The following is a 19479-nucleotide window of genomic DNA, read 5'->3' as shown; positions in this document are numbered from 1 at the left end:
TCAAACCACAGTCCTACCTCTTTCACGGTCAAGAGTAGGTGTCTCAGAAGAGAGCAGAAGAACAGTTCAGGAGCAGGTCAGGTTTGCTTTGAATTACTATTTCTCAACATTCAACCCTCTTATGTGTGTCTATAGTCCAGGAGCAATGCCTTTCCTCTCCGAACATGCCATTCCATGTTGGATGTGGCTCAGCTCTGCTAGGCAATCAAACTGCAGAGGGGGGCAGCGGCAGGACGTGGCACAGCCATCCATCCTTCCCAGGCACTTCTGCCCATGTCTCTTCCCCCCCAGCTTCCTCTCTCAGCTCCTGCCACACAGCAAATAACAATTCTTTCTCTGTTTTGCTTCAGGAAGTAGAAAACAGCCACACGGACCTACTGGAACTGCCAAAGGATCTTGAATATGTTTCAAAAGCAGCAGGGTAAAATTGTGTGTCACTTCCTTTGAATTAAAAGCAAAAATAAATCTCATACACATCAACAATGTACCAGAAATTAGGACATACGCAGCTGGAATAGCACATTAACAAGATGGCATCTTAGTTTTAACCAAAAGATTTGCCTGATGAATGTTGAAACCCCTTTAATATATAATAGTTCTGGGCTGAAATTTGCAGAGTATTCAGTTAATGCTGCCTCCTGGGCCCTTTCAAAACCTGCATTGCCTTTGTGGTAGCAGGAGCTTGTGGAGGCTGGCTACCCAGAAGCATTTATGCCTTCAACCAGGGAAAGTGAGCTAATGCCAAGCCCTGCGTGTGGAGAACAGCCCTTTGAATGGGTGGACTTTTTTTGGCATTCATCATCTCAGTACACAAAGTTGTAGGTAGACCTGGCAGCCTTTTCATAAGTGCTGCAGAGAGAAGCTGTTTTCTGTGAGTTTGGACTGTGCAGAGAGCTCAGAGCTCAGGTTTCAGTTCAGTGAAGTGGTGGGAAGCAGAAGGACAATCAACCCCCCAGCTCAGACTTGTCCATTCTTTGGTCCTCGCAAGATGCTGGAGTGTCAACTAATGGGGGGTATCTGTGTGATTTCAGAATTAATCTTGATATTATACGCACGGAGTCTAGTACCAATTTAAAGAAGTTGCTGGAGCTTCAGCGAAAGGTCCTATCTTCAAACGACGATGTGAAACAACAGTATGAGAAACCTATCCAGGTCAGAAGTGGAGCTCCCTTATATCTCCCGTTACACACACAGAGGCAGCATGCAGTACATAGGCAGCTGAGGAGGCTAATGAGAGGGTGGAAAATATTGGTGCAAGACATGCTGTCAGATGTGGAAGTAGGCTGTGATGCCACACAACCCATTGGTGTCTGCCAGCTCCACCCCAAACCTGGATACATTGGTGAGGCCGTTTCTTAAGGCCTCTGCCCCAACTGCTCTCTCCATTCTGTTCTATGACTCCTCACTTTGAGTGAAGATGTCCACCCTCTCCCTCTGTGTGGATCACTTCTCCTGGGATCAAGCTTGACATTGAGATTTCCATGTCTTGCTCAAGCCACCCCTGTAAACTAGCACAGCACAGCCAAGAGCAAAGATCATCTGCAAATCTTCGTTTCTTCCCACCTTATAAGCTCTGATGCAGTTACAAGCCAGGGCTCAGAGTCCTGCTCCAAGCTCTTAGGTTGACATCTTTTTTCTCTTTACGTGCACTTCACTCATTGTGTTCTGGATAGTATTTTACTGTGTATATTAAATTCATTTCAGGATAGCATTGATGCCTCCAGAAAGCTCGAAGAAGAATTTGAAACCATTGAAAGGAAGAGAGAAGAACTTGCAAATTATCTCTGTGAAGACCCAAGCAAGTTGTCTTTAGAGGACATATTTAGCACCATGAAGACCTTCAGAGATCTCTTCATCCGAGCCCTGAAGGTTGGTGTCTGCACACGTGATGCTGAGCATCCCTAGCACTGGGGCATGCCTCTGTGCTGACAGACGGGGTGGGATGGGCACCTGAGTCTGGGCAGGGGAAGATGCTGGTTATAGCCTCCTCCTTTGGGCGCTTGGCATGACATCACCCGGTGAAGAGGTGCCTGATCCCTACTCCACTGCAGAGTTGTGCCGTGCTGGTGCTCCTGGCTGGCACAGACCCTGGTGGTTTGCAATTTTGGTGCAACTTTAGCTTCAGAGGTACAAAGATGCTTTGGAGTCAAGTGTGTAAATTTTAGAGGACAGGGCTTATAAAACTTAACTCTTTGCTGCAACCTGAGCAACCAGACTCAGAAAGAGTATGTGTAGTAAAAAACCCACCAGTTTGGGGGAAATTGTGGCTTCAGTACCTTCCACTTTTGCCTCAGCTAAAGGTCAGGCAGAAGAGCTCCACACTGGTAGGTAGCTGTGTCACCACTGCCACCTCCTCCAGGGATGTGGCAGCCCTGGCCAAGCCAGCGGTCTCCCTCCCACCCTCTTGGCAGGACAGGCTTTATTTCCCATGCCCATTTTATTTGTTGTACAGGTTAAGGCCAGAATTTCTCTTCTTCCTTTGCAACCATCTGTAGATCTTTCTCTTCGTCGGCTTTTCTAGCAGACATTTAGCCAAACTTCTCATGCCCCTGTTACATTACCGCAGGAAAACAAGGACAGAAAGGAGCAAGCTGCCAAGGCAGAGAAGAGGAAGAAACAGCTGGAAGAGGAAGAGGGCAAGAGACAGAAGGGAGAAAATGGAAAAGTCAGTGAGTACCTGAAAAGGCTTCAAAAAAGGAGAGATGAGGCCAGTAGGAGCTCTTTGCTGGTCCTGCTTTAATGGACCAGTAGTGGTAATTTATTTTGTGGATTTCCAGGTGCTGGCTGACTAAAGGCTTTTTTAGGTGTCTTACAGCCGTAACTAAGGATTGACTTTTCGCAGCTGCAGCTGGGCAGAGAAGTTAATTTTAGGTTTGCTGACTGAACAGCAGAGAAAAAAAAATACCAAATCGAAACATTTCAGTTAACTTTTCCAGTTTCTAAACATATCTTTTGAATCCCAAATCTAACAAGAAACATTTGACTTCTCCCCTCTCTAAAATCCCCATATACACTTGAATGGTCTCTCTTTACCAACTACTGACATCCCAAAAACCTTGCAGATTTTAACTTAAATCTGCATTTCTCCAGATGGAAATGAAAGGCACAACTGGAAAGTACAATTGGAAGTAGCTGAGAGGAAAGAAAAATCAAGATGCTTTTCCCTCCAAAACAAAAGGCCCCCACCGACACGGGGAGAAAACAGGAGGTGTTTCAAGGTCATGGTACAACCAGGCACAGGTCCGGGCAGAGCAGGTGCCACCAGTGCCAGCCTGTAGCACCCAGACTTTGCGGGAAACCCTTTGATTTCGGCCAGGACACGCTGCTGTGGGGGCATGGAGCATGGGTTTCTCCCAGGCCTGGGGCATCAGTGCCTTGCTTCTACCCAGTGGTTGCTCGTACTGGAACAGCAGTACCCACCCCAAGCAAGAGCATCGCTGCAAAGTCTCCTTCTGCCCCATCTGACAGATGCAGTTTTAACACCTCTCTCTCTCTCTCTCTCTCTTTATCCCAGTTAAGAAGGGGCTGGTGAAGCAGGAGGAGGTGTGCGTCATCGACGCGCTGCTAGCCGACATAAGGAAAGGTTTCACGCTGAGAAAGACAAAGAACAGACAGGAGTCGGATGCAATTCCTAAAACCTTGCCTGCAGAGAGCTCAGAGGAGACCCAGCCTGGTAAGGACACAGACCCGACTGTACCTGCAGCTATTCATTCCCATCTGCCTCTGAGCCTGAGCCAAGGACACAAGCAAGAAACCTTCACATTTGCATTTGGGGCATTTAACTTAAGGAGGCTTTGCAGCCATTGCTGCAGAGAAGAGGAGCAGAGAGCCCTGAGCTGTTGCCAGCCGGGTCTGTCCCAGAATTAGCAGCAATTTAGAGCAGCGTGGCCTTGTACCTGTGCTGATAAACCCTCCGAGAGGCACAGCCCATGGGTCAGCCACAAAGCCATGCTGGTGGGGCACACGAGTGCCTTCCATGCTATCAAGTCTCAGTAGCACAGCTTGTCACTGCCTTGGGGACTGCTGCACCCTGTCTTAGTCTACATTTGGGAGTCTAAAAAAAGTCCTTAAAAAAGATGAGAAAACTCTATTTGCAGAAGGACCAAAATCCTTTAGATGCTTGTTAGGAGGCAGCCCATGGGTTTAGCTTTTATTTGATGGCTTGGCTTTGGTGTCAGTCATGTTAGAGAAGTCCAAGGGCATTGGCCTACCACAGAGCCTGACTTGTGCCCTGTGGTTCTCCTTAACCTGCTCTGCAAGGGCAGGATTAGGCTGGATGATGGGCAGTTTTGAAGTCCTCATGCAGCCAAGCCAGCAGTCCCACCTAGTTTAGAACCTCACAGGTGGGTTCCCTCTTCCTGCTGTAGGCTTTCAGGTGCCCTTGCAAGTCTGGGGGCTTCCACGGAAATCAGCTGGTTGGCAGCAAAGACACAAAAACAGCTGCTGAAAACAGAGGAGGGGCTTTGCTGAGCTGGAACCTTGGAGTCCAACATGGTGTATAAGGAGGGGAGGTGCAGGGAAGATAAAATATTGCTGCTTCTGCGTAGCTGCTTTAGGGTCAGCGCACCCTCCATAGGCAGCTGGCTAGCTTCTAACATCTCCCAGTGGCAGAAACACCTCGGTTGATCCTAGATACAACTCTGCAGCTGTGGCTGATGGCATGTTTTTGTTTAAAGGAAAGAGCATTAAGGATCCGCAAGCAGCAGGAAAGCAGATCAATGATAAGACCAAGCAAAACAATGATGATGATCGTCCCTCAGAAAGCACTCGGCCCTCAACCACTGCCCTGATGGAGATGAGTGGTGATGTTACAAATGCCTCAGATTCAAACCAGGCATCATCTAAAAACAATGCTGGAGGAGGTTTGCCACCAGAGTCCCGGACTCAAAGGCCCTCAGTAAGCTTGGTGGAAGTTGATGGGACCAGTCAGCCCATGCCAGACACCATGATGGAGCAGGCAGGCAGCTGGGCAAGCCTCCAGCAGAGCACAAAGAGCGGCTCCATTGCCTTCTCTGCTGCTAACGTGGGCACGGGGATAAGGTTTGCAAGCAGCAGTTCGGGCACTGCTCTGAGAGACCAACTCAGATGGACCAACGGGTCCATCTCAGAAAGCCAGGACAAGGAACACCCAGCTGATGGCTCCGAGAGCTACAGTCTGGTGCAGGAACCAGAAACTCAGTTGGGCAAGACCGGGGTCGACCCTGGCAGCACTCAGCCTGCTCCCTGTGATGAGGCTGAGTCAAAAGAGATGGCAAAGGAAAATGAAGACCCTGGTACAGACTCACTGTTGGATACCTCTCAAGAGAAGTCCTTCTCGGAGGAGCCAGCCACCGACTCCTCCTGTTCAGCAACACTCCCCCCAGGGCAAACTCACACCGACAGGGAAAAGCAGAGGCCATCTGGGAAACGAAGGAAGAAGAAGAGGCACAGCAAAAGCTACTCAGGTAGTGTATTTCATGTGTAGCCCTCGGGGATTGAGTTTTAACTGGGGAGGCTTCCTGATGTGTTTATATATAGATATGTTCCTCCCCACTTTGAGGTCCAGTGCCCCCTGCCCCTAGAGCTACACTGTTCCATGGAGCTGTTACGGTTTTTAAATCTGAATGAGATTTAAAAAGAAAAACATAAACACAGTTCATTCTTTTGACATTTCTAAGTAGTTTATAAAGAGGTGATGATGAATCAATAATTAAAAAGCCCATTAGACATACACAGTAAAGATGGCAATAAGCACATCTGTCAAGTGTGCTGAAGACAGCTACAAGGCACAGTTATGTGCAAACAAGAGCCCCATTAGACTCCAGAGCAGTGATTCAGAGCAGTTAATACTGGGTACTTAATCAGTGATCACCCCCTCTCATCTACGTATAAACACAAAGGCAGCAACATCAGTGCTGCTGTGAGGTTGCAAAAGCAGTTTGTCAGCAGTGACCTGACAACCTGCCCCAGGGGAACTTTAGGTGGCTCCTGAACATCAGGCCCTCAAGCCATCACTGCAGGGTGAGGGGCAAAAAGTCAACAATTCAAACCCAGCATCTTGCTGATGCTTCTGTGAAGGACAGTGTTTGGCCAGCTGAGTCCATCCCTGGTGCTGGGCTGCCCTGCCACTGCTGGGAGAGAGCTCAGCGCGGGAGGCATGGAGCCACCCAGGCCTCCACCTCACAGCAAATACCCACAGCTGGTCCCAAACCTGGGAAGTTCGTCCAAGTCCCTCAGACTCTACCGAGCTGAAGCTGCCCTTGGGTGGGTACTTTAAACCCACATTAGAAGTGCTTTATAGGGAAGACACATGGGTCTGTCAGCCTTTAGAAAGGTACAGTATACTGTCCAAAGCCTGTTTTCTGCAAGATCCTGGGGTCAAACAAATAGGCAGAAAAGTGGTGGAAATATCTATTTATTAATGTTTAATGTTTTCCCTTCCAAGGAAAGGAAAGGAGGGTTTGAATACCTGCTGCTGAGAAAGACAGCATGGAATGAGCATCTAGCACAGAGGGACTCACCCTTATACTGCCAGCATGCCCCGGGGCTGCAGTTATTTATGTTTCTAAACACGCCACTTTTCCCTAGTGAAAAACAAGCCACAAACCAGAAGTGGTTTCCCAGAGCAGTGGTTCCTAAACTTGCTTCCCAGAAGGCAGCAGGAGGAGCTGCAGCAATGGGAGCACACCAGGCTCCCAGCCCTGGTGATGTTTCCCCGACATCTGAAATCAGTATTTCTGGCTTAAGGAACTGAGCTTTGCAAAAGCCGTGGGGCTCCCTGGGCATCCAGGGATAGCGTGTTAGGAACCTCTCTGCTACTAGACAATATTTTCATCATGGAAAATCTCCTGTTGTTACATTTGCCTTGCCATGATCAGATATATTTAGTGTCTCTCTTTTGTTTAAAAGCAGAGATTGAGACTGATACTGGAGATAATAAAACAAAAAAAGGTTGTGTGGTACAATGAGGTATGTAAACTTGCAAAGGTGTTTTTGTGTGAACTAACCACAGCATTGGGACTTTACAGACCTAATCAGTATTCAGTGTATTAGCTAAGCTTTTTGTCTTTGTGTCTAATCACAAATACATGTAAAATAAATTTGTTACTCTGATTTTTACCCTCCAGTGTGTTGATCTTGCGTTGAGTGGAGTCAGTGCTGATATCCCCTCAACACAGGGTCACACCCCACGTCTGTCCTCTTTGTCAGCTGCAGCCAAACTGCCTTTCCCTGCAGATAATTAAAAATCATTACTCTAACCAAGTGAATCCAGCTTCCCGTGATAAACAAAGTCCTTGCTTTGATCCCATTATTTTATCAAGAAAATGCAAAAATGCAATTTCAGTACCTACCTCCTGCAAAGAACAATGTTTGGTTTGCTTGTGGGTAGCCACTTCCTATACCACTGTTTAAATGCAGGTATCTAGAAAAGGGAATAATAAACAGGACCCAGGGAGAAGTATTAGTTGGGGCAAAATACCAGCTCCATCTCAAAGCCAAATTCAATTCCAGGGTGCACACAGACTAGTCCATTGGAGCAAACAGACCATGCATACTTCTTCTGTGCACTCATGCAATTTATGGGGTGGTGGGGGTATGTCATTTGACTTCTGTCACCAGAAAAAGTAATATCAGTAAACCAAATTTCTAGTCAAAGTGTGTACCAAGTTTCCTGCATCCTTCACTGATGCTGACAACATACCCCTCAAAATGATGCCCCTCAAAAGAAAACTCCAGACAAGGAGTTTCAGGATGAGACCTTCCTTGGCAAAACTTTGCCTGTTTTTACAGCAAGTGGAAAGAAAAGCAAGAAAAACAATTGAAACACCCACTGTACTGAAATTGCATAGTTACGCCTTGTCCTTTCCATGCTGATGAGCATCTCTTATGAACCGAATCAATAACGTCAAATCTCTGTCTCGTTTTCTGAAAGGAATGTAGTTACTCTCCAGCATCCCCAGTGCCTGGGGCTGGGACCCCAGCCGGGACCCCTGCTCCTGCACCGCCTGGCAGCCCCAGCCCCTGGCGTGATAAAACAGAGGAATCTCTAGGATTTCCACACAGGATTGGTTTTGCTCCTGTACCTGGAGCATCATTGCTAGCAAGAGAAAATGAGGTATTGAGTAGTTACAGTCCCGACTACTCCCACCTTCCTCTTGGCCCTTTCCATGTTGTGTCACAGGATTACATCAAGTGGAAAAGGGAAGTAATTCTGTTTGTTTAAAAATCCTGGGGAAGATTTACTGCAAGAGCAGAAACTAGTAGCAGTGAAGCATAGGTAAGAAGTATGTCAGGAGCAGGGGTCATGCTGCACAGGGAGGGAAGCTGAAACCATGAGTTAAGCATAACTGAGATTATGTATTTTTTAAACACAAGGACTCAGGCCTGCAGACTTAAAAGAAGTTATATTTGAAAAGAAACACAGACAGCTTTGCATTCTCCTTAGAAGACATAGGAAAGCAACACAAAGGAATGCATGGACAAACAGTACCTTTACGAAGTGACAGAGTCAGGCAGGAGTTTCAGCACATCCCTGAAATGCAGTGCCTGGCACAGGTCCATTGCACTGGCAGCTCCCACCTGTGCTTCAGTGGCAGGAAGGCAGAGATGAGTTGCACCTTAAAACCTGAAATTCCCTTTTTCCTCCTCTGCCATCTCTATGTCACTTGGAAAGGTTAGCAGAAACAAACCCCATATGCTTCTTTTAGTCTCCAGCCACAGTGCTTCCTCACCCAAACGCAGCTCAGGTCCATCCCTCTTGATGTGACAGACTCAGCCAGCCTAGAGTGCTCCCCATCAATATTTCTTCCTAGGATATTCCACCTGATCTTTTTTTATTTTATTTTTTGTCCCAAGCACACATGGTCTGTTCAGGTCAAAGCACCAGTTCTCTTTTGGTACAGGATATTTCTCTCTCTGGTGGAATTTGCTGGATGTGGAAGTTGCGGGTTCTCAATGAAGCTGCAGTGACCTTCTTGTGCAGCTCCAGCTGCACAGCTCAAGACTTGATCCCCTTATCAGTTTTTAGAGCTTCTATAACAGCAGAAGAGTAAGGGTAGGAACAGCCTGTGACTCTATGAAATAATATTTCAGAACAATAACAGACAAGATCAGTTGTAAACAGCAACTGACCTCTTGCTTCACCTTGACTATTTCTTGTTACGCAGCAATTTCTGTATTAATGTTAATGTGTTAATGTTCTCTGGATGTCAGCTTCCACACCCAAAGAGTGGTATTCCACATTACCTCCATATTCTCAAAATAAATGGTTTAGCTGGTTTTCCTGTGGAATCAAGGCACTGGTGGCCACACTGTGTTTGTGTGCACCCTGGTAACATCTGAACTCATTTCCAACCAAATCTCAAAAGAGCTTGAAGAAGGCCCATTTAACAAAAGCTGACAGTCAAACAGAGGAGGGACTGTACAAATGCCTGAACTCGGGGGTGCTCTGAGTTCCCTTGCCTTAGACACTGGAGAATTTCTACAGAGAAAAGTTCATATCTATTTGTGCAGCTCCCTTTTTCCTCTCCTCCCATCTTTATGTCACTTGGAAAGGTTAGGGGAAACAAAAGTCTTGAAAGCACAAATCCATAAGCAACCAAGCTTTGGCAATTTCCTTGCTCACAAATCTGCTTGATTTATTACCTAGAAAATAAAAGAACAAACCAAACCAGGAGCATAGGCCAGTGTCAAAGACTGCAGCCTGGTGAGGAGGAAGGGAAGGGGCAGGAGGGGGGACACAGTGCTGGGTGCCAGCAGATGTGACCTCAGTGTCCCCCTGCAAAGACAGCAGCATTTAAGAGTCAAGGTTTTCCTTTTTTTTTTTTTTTTTTTTTTTTTGTAATTGTTTTCCTTTAATTCTAGAGGAACAGATGCTTCACCTCCCCTTCTGCAGCCTCAGTCTGTTTTCTAACAGACCCCAGGAATGCGATCAGGCTAATGCTCATCTTCCTCTCAGGCCTTTTCCTTCATGTTTGTCATTAGAAAAGGTATTAGCTTTGGTTATGGTGTGAGATAGGCTCTTAAAAACAACAGTGTGCAGCCCCATCCTTCGGACAGTCCTGCTAAATTCGCTAGATCTAGTAAGTTCAGCAACTTATTATCTAGAAGCATATTCCAATATTCTGCTTGGAAAATATCAGACTAATGTTGGACTGAACTAGCACTCCATTTGAAAGCAAAGTTGCCCAAACTCTTGAACATCAGGAAACATGTCCTGGAAACATGAGGATTTTATTAAGTACATAAAGATTTAGCTCCACCTGGTTTTAGGTTATCTGAGGAACATGAAACTGGTTTCCCTAGTAGCAACCCAACCATTACATACACACACATGCAAAAACACATCATTTTCACTTTCTAGTTGCAAATAGTTTGTATTTCCTCCTCCTCCTGCAGGTGTCACGGCAAGGCAGAAGAAATAACAGAGGCCCAGTGAACCGCTCGTGTCCCCGGAGCACTGCCAGCTTCTCAGAAGCCAGGTTCTGCATCACCAAAACACCACGGTGGTCACCTCTGCCCCACCAGGACACACTGCTTCACCTCGCACAGCCTTTCACTCCTCTCCCCAAGACCCAAAGAGCCTCCGCAGAGACTTCAGATCCCTCAGCCTGTGCCTTACGCTGGGCGCTCGCGGGAACAGGGGCCGGTTCTGTGCATGGCCAGTGTGGAAGAGTCAGACCTCTCATCTGCTGGCCTGGAAGCCAAGTCTTTCAATTTGCTCTTAGGCCAAACTCCTCTTGAAATGACAGCTGAGTGTGGCCCAAGAAAGGACGGCAGTGTTTAGCCCTCAGAGAAATTTTAAAAATAGCAGTGCATCAAGTAAATTAAAGGTATAGATTAAGCAGTCTGTACCATCACAGGTGGAAGCATACTAACTCCCTCTTCTCACTGCCCACTCACGATTAATATTGGACCAGGTCCAAGGCCCAGATCAGACAAATGTATTTTTACTCTCAACCATTCAAAGCAAGGGAGATCAGTTACATGGGAAAAAAAGGTTAAAAAAAAAAAGGTATATATTTTAGTAAGCATATGGCCATATAAACAGTGTCTGGTTCCTGTATGACGCTTATGTGCAATTAAGTTGAAGCACGCCAGTAGTCTTGCAGTAGTCTTCTTACATGCACAGATGCGTCCATCAGCTTTTGGAGAACTGGGGACCCAGTTCCTCTTATTAGAGCAACAGAAACAGGTTTTCCAGAGTACTCTATCAGATACATTTTCAGCTCATCCTTTAGTAAATCTCTGGGTTTGAATTCCATTGTCAGCTGCTTGCACTCAAAAGTCTTTGTGTTCAAGCTGCAGAACGCATGGGTTCATGTTACTTTTGCTTTAGAACTGAGAATGTGCAGTATTGTGTTTTCAAAATTCAGAACTTTATTTCTCAAGTTTTATAATACTATTGTATCATAGTTTTGTACATAGCTGTCCATTTAAAATGATCTATATTTGTTGAATCTTTGGTGTGATACTGTGCTGAAACATGAATCAGGTGGAAGAGCTGGGTGCATTTAAGAACTATGCCTTCATATGGTAACTCACTGTGGCTAGACTAATGTTCAGGCTAAAGCTTATTTTGCTTTGCTTAATAGGACTTGTCAATGTCCTTGTAATACTGAAAACTTTGCTGGATTTAGAAGTTAAACCAAGAATTAAATCACTGGTTTATTTTGACCAAAGCATTGCTATGAGCATATTGAAAATTGGTTAACAAAAGGAAAGATGAGTTGAGAGCAGAAGCATGGGCAGCTTCAGTTCAGGAGACCCCACAGGGCGGCACAGACCCGTTGCAGCTGCAAACCCGTTCCCGGCTGGCAGGAGCAGGCAGAGCCCCCCTGTTTCCTGCAGAACCACATAACCCACCCCAGGTTTGACTTGCAGAACTGTATCACATTCACAGGTTTCCCCTCTTTTCCCCCTCTTTTCCAGTCTCAGAGCACGTTGCCCAAGCATCCTCCTTTTGCTCTTTAATCTAGCTTCTCTGTTCTCGGGTTAGACCCTAGGCTACAGAAAGCTCAGCATCAAACACATTTTCCAAGCAGCTTTGCAACCTCCGTATTTCCAGCAAGAGCCTGCAGCTCAGGCTCGCAGCGAGCAGCCAGCCTCCTCCTCCCCACCCCGCTGTTTCATCAATAGGAACAACATCATTTGGAGATTCAGGAGTCAGGAACAAACAGGCTCTCCGAGTGTTACCTGGGGAACCTTACCTGCTGATGCCCAGCAGGTTGCTGTCTTCAGATGCTGCAGCGGGTGTCCACTTCTCTCCACCTGGGTCTTTCAGCTACCCTCATTTCCACCTAAAGAGCAGCTCTTTCCACACAGCCAGAGCTTCTATTGCTCTGCGTTCTTACCTTGGCCTTCTAAAAGAGGGTGTTTGGCATTATCTTGCCACTGCCCTGAAGAGTTTATGGAGAAACGGGTGATTTTGAGCCACTGCTGGTTCTTTGTTCCATATTCATCTGTGAAAACTATATTAAATAATCTATTCAATCACATCTCAATAAGCAGGCTGAAATAAGCTGCTCAATAAGCAGCTCTGCTTCCATTAAAGTGATTACTTAAGTACAGGGGAACAAAATCAGAGTGGGTCAAAGAAAGATGTTCAACTGGGATGTGCAGATTTGCTCCATTTGTGACCTTGAAATAAAGTTCATGATCCTGAAGATTTTTCAGTGGTTGCAAGACCAAATTAATTGCTGGTAAAAACAATGTAACTTGCAGCTATTTCAACAGGTCTGTGGTCATTTGAGCCGACAATGAGTTTGGATCTCAGAAAAAAATTCTTGTGGGGTATTGCAGCAGCTGCACATGGAGTCCAGTATATTCAACCAGGCTGTGAATGCCACAAGTTTCTAGCTGCAAAATAACTGCATATTCCTTAATTAAGCATTAGCTACATGATAAAATGATATGGAAGAAATTGGCAGAAGTCTTTTCCAAGTATTTCACATCAGAACTCAGATACGTTTAATAGTATGGGGTTTCAGGGTTAGGTTTTTGGGCTTTGTGGTTCTTTTTAAAATTCCAATACTGAAAATATTTCAAAGTTTAGAATAAAATAAGTACTTGGAAAGTTTTCTTCCTCTTGTGGGGATGGGGAAGACCTACAATTCACCAGGATTTGTCCATCAAAGTCCTATATTTTCTGCATAGTTTATAAAGCATTTAAGCATACGATTGTTGTATATGCTTAGTAATAATTACCCATTCTCTTCTCTCAAAGAAACAGAGATGTATAAATGGAGCTGCATCTAGTACATGAGTACCACCAGAGTGTTGCACTGTACTTAGAGCATGACTGAAATCTGTGTCCGAAGTTATGCTGGTATCTTTTGGTTTGAGTGTACCATTTGGTCATCTTCTACATTCAGTAGAGCAGAGGGGGCTGAGAAATACCTTCTGTTCTGGTTAGAAAGAGAGAGGATAATGGAAATAAAAGAAAAATTCATGAGTCTATTTCAGCAAAATTATCCAGTTTTCATTCTATCTAAACATAAAGCCTGGATCTACAGCTTTGTATTTCTGGTTTTCTCCGCACCATGGTCAATTGAGTACAACATACAAACACCAATACTAAAAGTCAGCACTACCAATCTTAGCTTGCTCCTTCTATGTGATAGAAGTCACAGCCATGAAATATGGGCAAAAATGTTAGTCATGGGGTTATGTTCACCTTTCAACTCAAAGCAAATACAGACATGAACCAATTCCATCCTAACACACATTTTGTTTGGTCACAATCAAGCTGTGGGCAGCATATGAGAAACAGCTTTTCCATGTCTAGAAGCATGACTACAGAGGGTTAAAAATGGGGCAGTGATAATGACAGACAGCTCGGGGTGTTTGCAATTACTACACAGTGACAATCTTGCAGAATAACCACATTGTTTGCAGGATTTGCAATGGAAATGAGGTCCCTAGTACAGGAAAAGCTTTCCAACTCCTTAGTATAGAGCAGGTACCAGACCTTAAATACTAGCGGAGAATTCGATCACTGCAGGTTAATCAGCATATTCAGCACTGTAAGTATAACTCCTTCATCCATGCTAGTACTGAATTCATTATTACAGATTCTCTAATGCTGTCTTTGCTGCAGCATGAACAACTCTTGCAAGAATGGTGTGTGACAATTCATACAGAGCCAGGTGTCAGCAGGAATTAGCAGGAGCTCTGCCCTCCCCTAATGGAGACTTTAAGCAGACTCAGCTCACATTACTCCAGACCAGAAGATAAGAATCACTCTGCGACAGTCAGCTCCTATCAAGTCAGTTTAGATTCCCTCCCAGCCTGCCAAAGTAGGTTTCTTCTATGATCAGCAGTCTTTGCTGATGATACCTACACTACGGTTACGGTCGGTTTGCCCTGCTCTGGGCATACAGAACCTAATGTCTTTGTTTAGTACTTATACAGCTTCATACAACATAATCTGCAATGAGTTTAGTCATTAATGAGTGACAATTAAATACCAAATCCATCAGAATAGATGAAAGTCACAGCTACTACAGAGAGATAGGGTTTGCATACGCAAAAAGGGTAACAGATCTAAGATGTCTACTGCTGTGATCCTTTGAATCGGATGAAACAGAAGACTCGATTTTGTAATCTAAAAGAAACCCCCAATAACACACAATTTACAGAAGTGATCCTTTGAGGCCAACAGGCTTTTTCTGTATACTGCCATGGCTTGTAACCTCTATTCTTTAAGGTTTTCACAGCTCAACTGGACAAAACCAGCTGATCTGACCTACAGTGATGGTGACAGTCCTCTGAACGGGAGCTTGGACAAGACCGTTTCTAGGGTCTCTCCCAATCAACATTTCTATGATTCTCTGTTAAGCAAGAACCAGACACAAAAGAAGTGGAGTAGTTCAGAAAAGATAGGAGGAGGAGATCAGAAACTCTTTCAGGTCTGTACATTAGTCCTCTTTGGTGAACTGGTATCATAAACTCAGAATATGCCCCAGGAGTAGTGACTACATTCACCATAGTAGCAGTCTACAAACCCATCCTGAATCACAGGACAAATGATTTGTTTTTCTAAAATATCTCCTGGATATCTCCTGGAGAAACCCCAGGGAGAACCCAAGCGTTTTTCTCTCTACAGGTACTTTCAACCGTTCTGCTTCACTCGTAGAGGTCTAGAGAACTGAGGAGAGACCCTGACCTCCCACGGGGCATGTCCGTGACACACACGGCAGCCTGCAGGGGTCTGGGTGCCGACCACAGCAGAACTGCCTGTAGATCAATGACAGCCAACAAGGTAATCTCTTCAAAAACCATGACCTATTGCAAAACTAGCAAATGTCCAAGGATTATCGCTATTCTATCCCATCTCTAATCCCTTCAGCTATACGAGCCCCAATTAAAGTAGCTAAAAATCCTTTCCGTTTTGAAGAGTTCATTCCTACTCTCTACAAAGCCTTCTACAAAGTTAATGCTACAATCCACCTTCTCCCAGCCTCCTACTTGTCACAGCCCATCCCTGTACTCTACATACACCTTTGCATGGTTCCTTGACTGAACTGCCTCACTGCTCTGTCCCAGGGCACAAAAATCAGCCAAGGGGTCTTAGCAGCAGTCTCCCCCAATGCCTGCCACCCACAGCTGCTACTGCTGATCCAGCCTTCAGCTGCAGCAGATCCCAAGGCTGCAGATCCCAGCAGCTGCCAAAAAGTACAGCCAGTTCCCTTAAAGGGCTTTTTCATTAACTATCACTAGGACTGAGCCCATAGACATTGAGAACACAGACTTCACAAACCACCCTCCTCCAGGCAGCAGCAGAGGTAGTTACAATGTGAAAAGTGAGCACTTTTACTTTGTTTCTGGCTGTAACCAGCATTTTGAAAGGAGAAAATGGAGGCCCAGCAGTAGCTGGATCTTAACAAGGGAGAGGCAGGTAACTTGCTAGATTGCAAAGACTAAAAAAGGGTTTTGCATGCCAGAGCACTGAAATGAAATACTGGGAACTTGGGCTATCAGGATCACTGATTTTCTGTCACTGGCTTCCTGTAGCAAGTCATTTCTCTGTGCCTCAGTTTCCACATCTGTAAATTCCTTTTGACAACTGTTGATGAAAAATACCACAAAGGAAATACTGTTAGTAATAAGAAATAAAAAAACCCACACCAAAAACAAACAACAACCAAAACATTCCTCTCTTTTCTGACATCATAACATTTGTGACAATATTAGAGTTAAAAAAAAAAAAGAAAAGGGTAGCTTTCAAAGAACTACTGTTCCCCTAAGACCTCTCTGAATCCAGATTGCAGAAAACCCTTGGAAGCCACTAGGAATGTTTCCGAAAGGAAGAGGGTGACCCTTACAGCAACAAGATTCCTTGTGCAAGAAAAGATTAAGATCTCTAGTTTCTTCTACCTCTGATTTTTATCCTTGTAAGAATCATAAACTTCAAGAATAAATTATACCCGTTGTAAAGTCAACAGTGAAGACTATCACGCTGGGATGCTCTTAATGCAAGCAGGTCCCTGAATCCACACCATCGCAAGTGTAGCCCTTTGGATGGTAACAAACAATAGCTTTGTACTTGTTAGGGACAATTTATCTCCATAACTGAGTGACTAACCTTCTCCCTGGTTGGGTTATACAGCCTGTAGCTTGCTCCCAGCCATTTGGTAGGCAATACATCTTCTTACACTCAAAAATATCTTGCATTGCAGATACTGACTCTTGTACTTACACTTTTGATGGTTACCTTGAAAGTGCATGGGGCACAGTTTTTAAACAATAATCTCCCGCCTCCAAAAAACCCTTTAGGAATAGCACAGAGGGGAAATAGCAAGTTTTTTGAAGCATTCACTGAAATCCCTGTTTCCAGCATGATAATCACCAATAAATCAACTATCAACTACAAGGAAAAGAAAGTTTGACAAACATAGCCCCATATCAGCCCATTGGTATCACTAGAAATTAAAAAATGAGAGTGCTTACACAACCCAAGACACAGAGGTATGATTTTTTTGGATCTAACTTAAAAATCTAAACCCTATACCATCAGAATACAAGTTATTTCTAGGCTAGTGAGAAGTGTGCCTTTTTTGATGTGTCAGTAAGCAGATGGAAATGAAAGCCTGTATTGTGGCAGTCCTCAAACATCAGCAGCTTTCCCAATAAAACAAAAGGTAGAGTAACACAGCAATGAAAACAGCTTCCCAGTTTATCGCAAATTAATTAATTTCAACTGGATCATCAGAACTGGGCTGGGGTATTGAGTCAGTCTCTGCTCCCTGCCCTGCCTAAACGGTGCCAGCCAATTACCAAGCTGTTGGAGCTTTCTGCAGCATGTTACTCCTTGTCTGGTTGCATTGAGATGTGTCTGTATATATGTATATATTTACCAGAGGTGGATTTTTGCACTTTCTAACGAGAAACTTCACACTGAAACATTTTATTTTTTTTTTTAATATAACCACAAGCTCATTTGAAGTATCAGCAATGTAAGTTACAACTCACTTGAAGTTACACCAAAGCTTTAATCTTCCTAAGAGCATGGATTTCTCTACACAGTCTCAAAAGTGTCATCTTTGGAGTTACATTATCATAAGGCTATTTACCATTCAAAGTATGTTAGCTGTTTCTTGTGTGATATTACTTATTTATTAGGATTTTTAAAAACAAGACTTTGCTTTACACAAACCCTGTAGCAATTTAGATGAGCACTGATTAAAAAAAAAGGGCTTTCTAATTAGTAGTCTTTTACTGATTCCTCCTATAGCTTAATTAAAATAAATAAGCAGCAGAATTTTAACATGATTATTTCTAATAAGATTTTTTTTTTAATCAGCTCATTTTACTCCTAATATTTTTAGTAGAAAGTGGCTTATTTTTCATTAGGCTTTTTCATAGTGCTGAATCCCTCAGTTGTCCTGCTAGGGTAATTACAGACGCCTGTACAAGTTTAGCACAAAGATTGTGAAGTCCTAAAGGGATATATTAAGTTGTTTACATAAATTAAATGTAAGCTTGCTTTACCTTTGGGAAAGAGTTAGTGCTTATTTGTGCAAAAAAACATTTATGGAAACCAATAAATTAATTCAAGCAAACAACAAATACAGTTAATACTAATTTTCTATTGTAGGCCTTTGGCTTAGTTATTTTAACTGTTTCCATTTTTTATGTAAATCAAGTGTTATTTTCTGGTTGATTTAACATTTAGTAATTTTAATCTAAGTAATTCTTACAAAACTAAAATTAAAAACACAAATCAAAAGTTTTATTGTTTTCTTTTGCCTTGGATCCACTGGTTCACAATTTTACTGAGGCTGTTGTAAGAGCTGGACACTATTATCAGTAGGAACTGCTAGATTTCAAAGAGAAACTCTTTTAAATTATAGGAGATGCTTTAGAGGTGTGCTATGAACTAGAGATGCATCATTGTAGGTTTTAAAGCAGCTCCCTTAAAGAGTTTTGCCCGTGTAAGTCGTTACTTAAAATTGCTGTGTCAAGAGGAAAATGGTCATTCATAAGTATTAATCTATTCCTTTGGGAACATAACAGGGTGTATATATTAAATAAGTCTTTGATCCTGCACTAAACATAAACATGAAAGTGCCCATCCAGTTAACTCCATTAAAGTTGCCAACACTAGTAATGCATGTTCTGTTAAAAACTTGTGTAAGGGTTGGGATGATAGTGGTTTTATTTCTGTCTACATAGAGTCCCTAAAAAGGCTGCACCTACTGTGTCGTTTCTGGAGCCTTAATAGTTTGTCATTGCTCCCTCTTTAATGTGTGTTGTTGATGAGCATTGCTATAGAAGTTAGCTAAAGAGAGAAATCACAAAGCAGCTACAGCTGCTGAGATTGTGTCCCAGGATGCTGTTCCTCCGCAAGAGATGCAAGTGTTTGCAAAAGAACGTGTTCCTCCACAAGAGATGTGTTTGCAAAAGAATGGTTCACTCAGTCAAGCAAACAAAACCAAGCCCTGAGCCAGCAAGTACTCTACCAATTTCGGTAGGTCACTTCCATGTTTATAACTGGGCATACATACAAGATGGGAACATCTGCATAGTCTTTTGCAAGAAGCTCTGAGAGAAACCCTATAGTCTCAGGACAAATGTAAAGATTTGTGCTAGATAAAAATTTTGTTGAAGGGCAAAGACCACCTTACTCATGTTAATACTTCCCAGTCATTTCCCTGTGTGCTCACAGGTCCCTAAGCAGCTCAGCCTGAGTCCTCCTCAGCTGTAGCTTGTTTAATTTATTAGGCCATTTGGAGAGTTTTTACCAAAATCCCCACCCTTCTGCACTCAAGGTAGGTTGTGGTAACATGGTTTCTCAGGAACAACTGACTGTGTCCCTGCTGCTTAAGGAGTCCCCTCTGCAGAGTACCTGTAGCAACTTCCATAGGAAGCATCCATTTACCCCTGCAAAAGAAAAATCCCACTGAATGGCTGAGCAACACGGGGAAAAAAGCAACCAGGTAGGTTTACTATGCTGATAGCATTTGTTCTTCTTTTCTTTATGTGTCACAACAGGAAAAT

General features: G+C 43.9%; 1 protein-coding gene across 1 annotated transcript; it reads left to right on the top strand.

The window, feature by feature from the left end:
* The first annotated feature begins 155 nt into the window (after positions 1-155).
* On the top strand, positions 156-13437 carry LOC130152363 (inverted formin-2-like). The gene is made up of 8 exons (XM_056345816.1): positions 156-421; positions 1032-1152; positions 1705-1869; positions 2567-2669; positions 3515-3673; positions 4677-5444; positions 6889-6948; positions 10378-13437. The coding sequence occupies exons 1-7, from the start codon at positions 165-167 to the stop codon at positions 6945-6947; spliced, it is 1632 nt and encodes a 543-aa protein (XP_056201791.1). The 5' UTR covers positions 156-164; the 3' UTR covers position 6948; positions 10378-13437.
* The last annotated feature ends 6042 nt before the right edge of the window (positions 13438-19479 follow it).

This window comes from Falco biarmicus, chromosome 7, assembly GCF_023638135.1.
Source record: "Falco biarmicus isolate bFalBia1 chromosome 7, bFalBia1.pri, whole genome shotgun sequence".
NCBI lineage: Eukaryota > Metazoa > Chordata > Aves > Falconiformes > Falconidae > Falco > Falco biarmicus.
Note: the sequence above shows the minus strand (reverse complement) of the source record. Positions and strands in the feature narration are given on the sequence as shown.

What these genes read in the sequence shown, in the direction of transcription:
- LOC130152363 (XM_056345816.1), top strand. Translation starts at nt 165, where the DNA reads ATGCCATTCCATGTTGGATGTGGCTCAGCTCTGCTAGGCAATCAAACT. An exon ending in TATGTTTCAAAAGCAGCAGG is followed by an intron (nt 422 to 1,031) that starts GTAAAATTGTGT and finishes GTGTGATTTCAG; the next exon opens with AATTAATCTTGATATTATAC. An exon ending in CTCAGAGGAGACCCAGCCTG is followed by an intron (nt 3,674 to 4,676) that starts GTAAGGACACAG and finishes TTTTGTTTAAAG; the next exon opens with GAAAGAGCATTAAGGATCCG.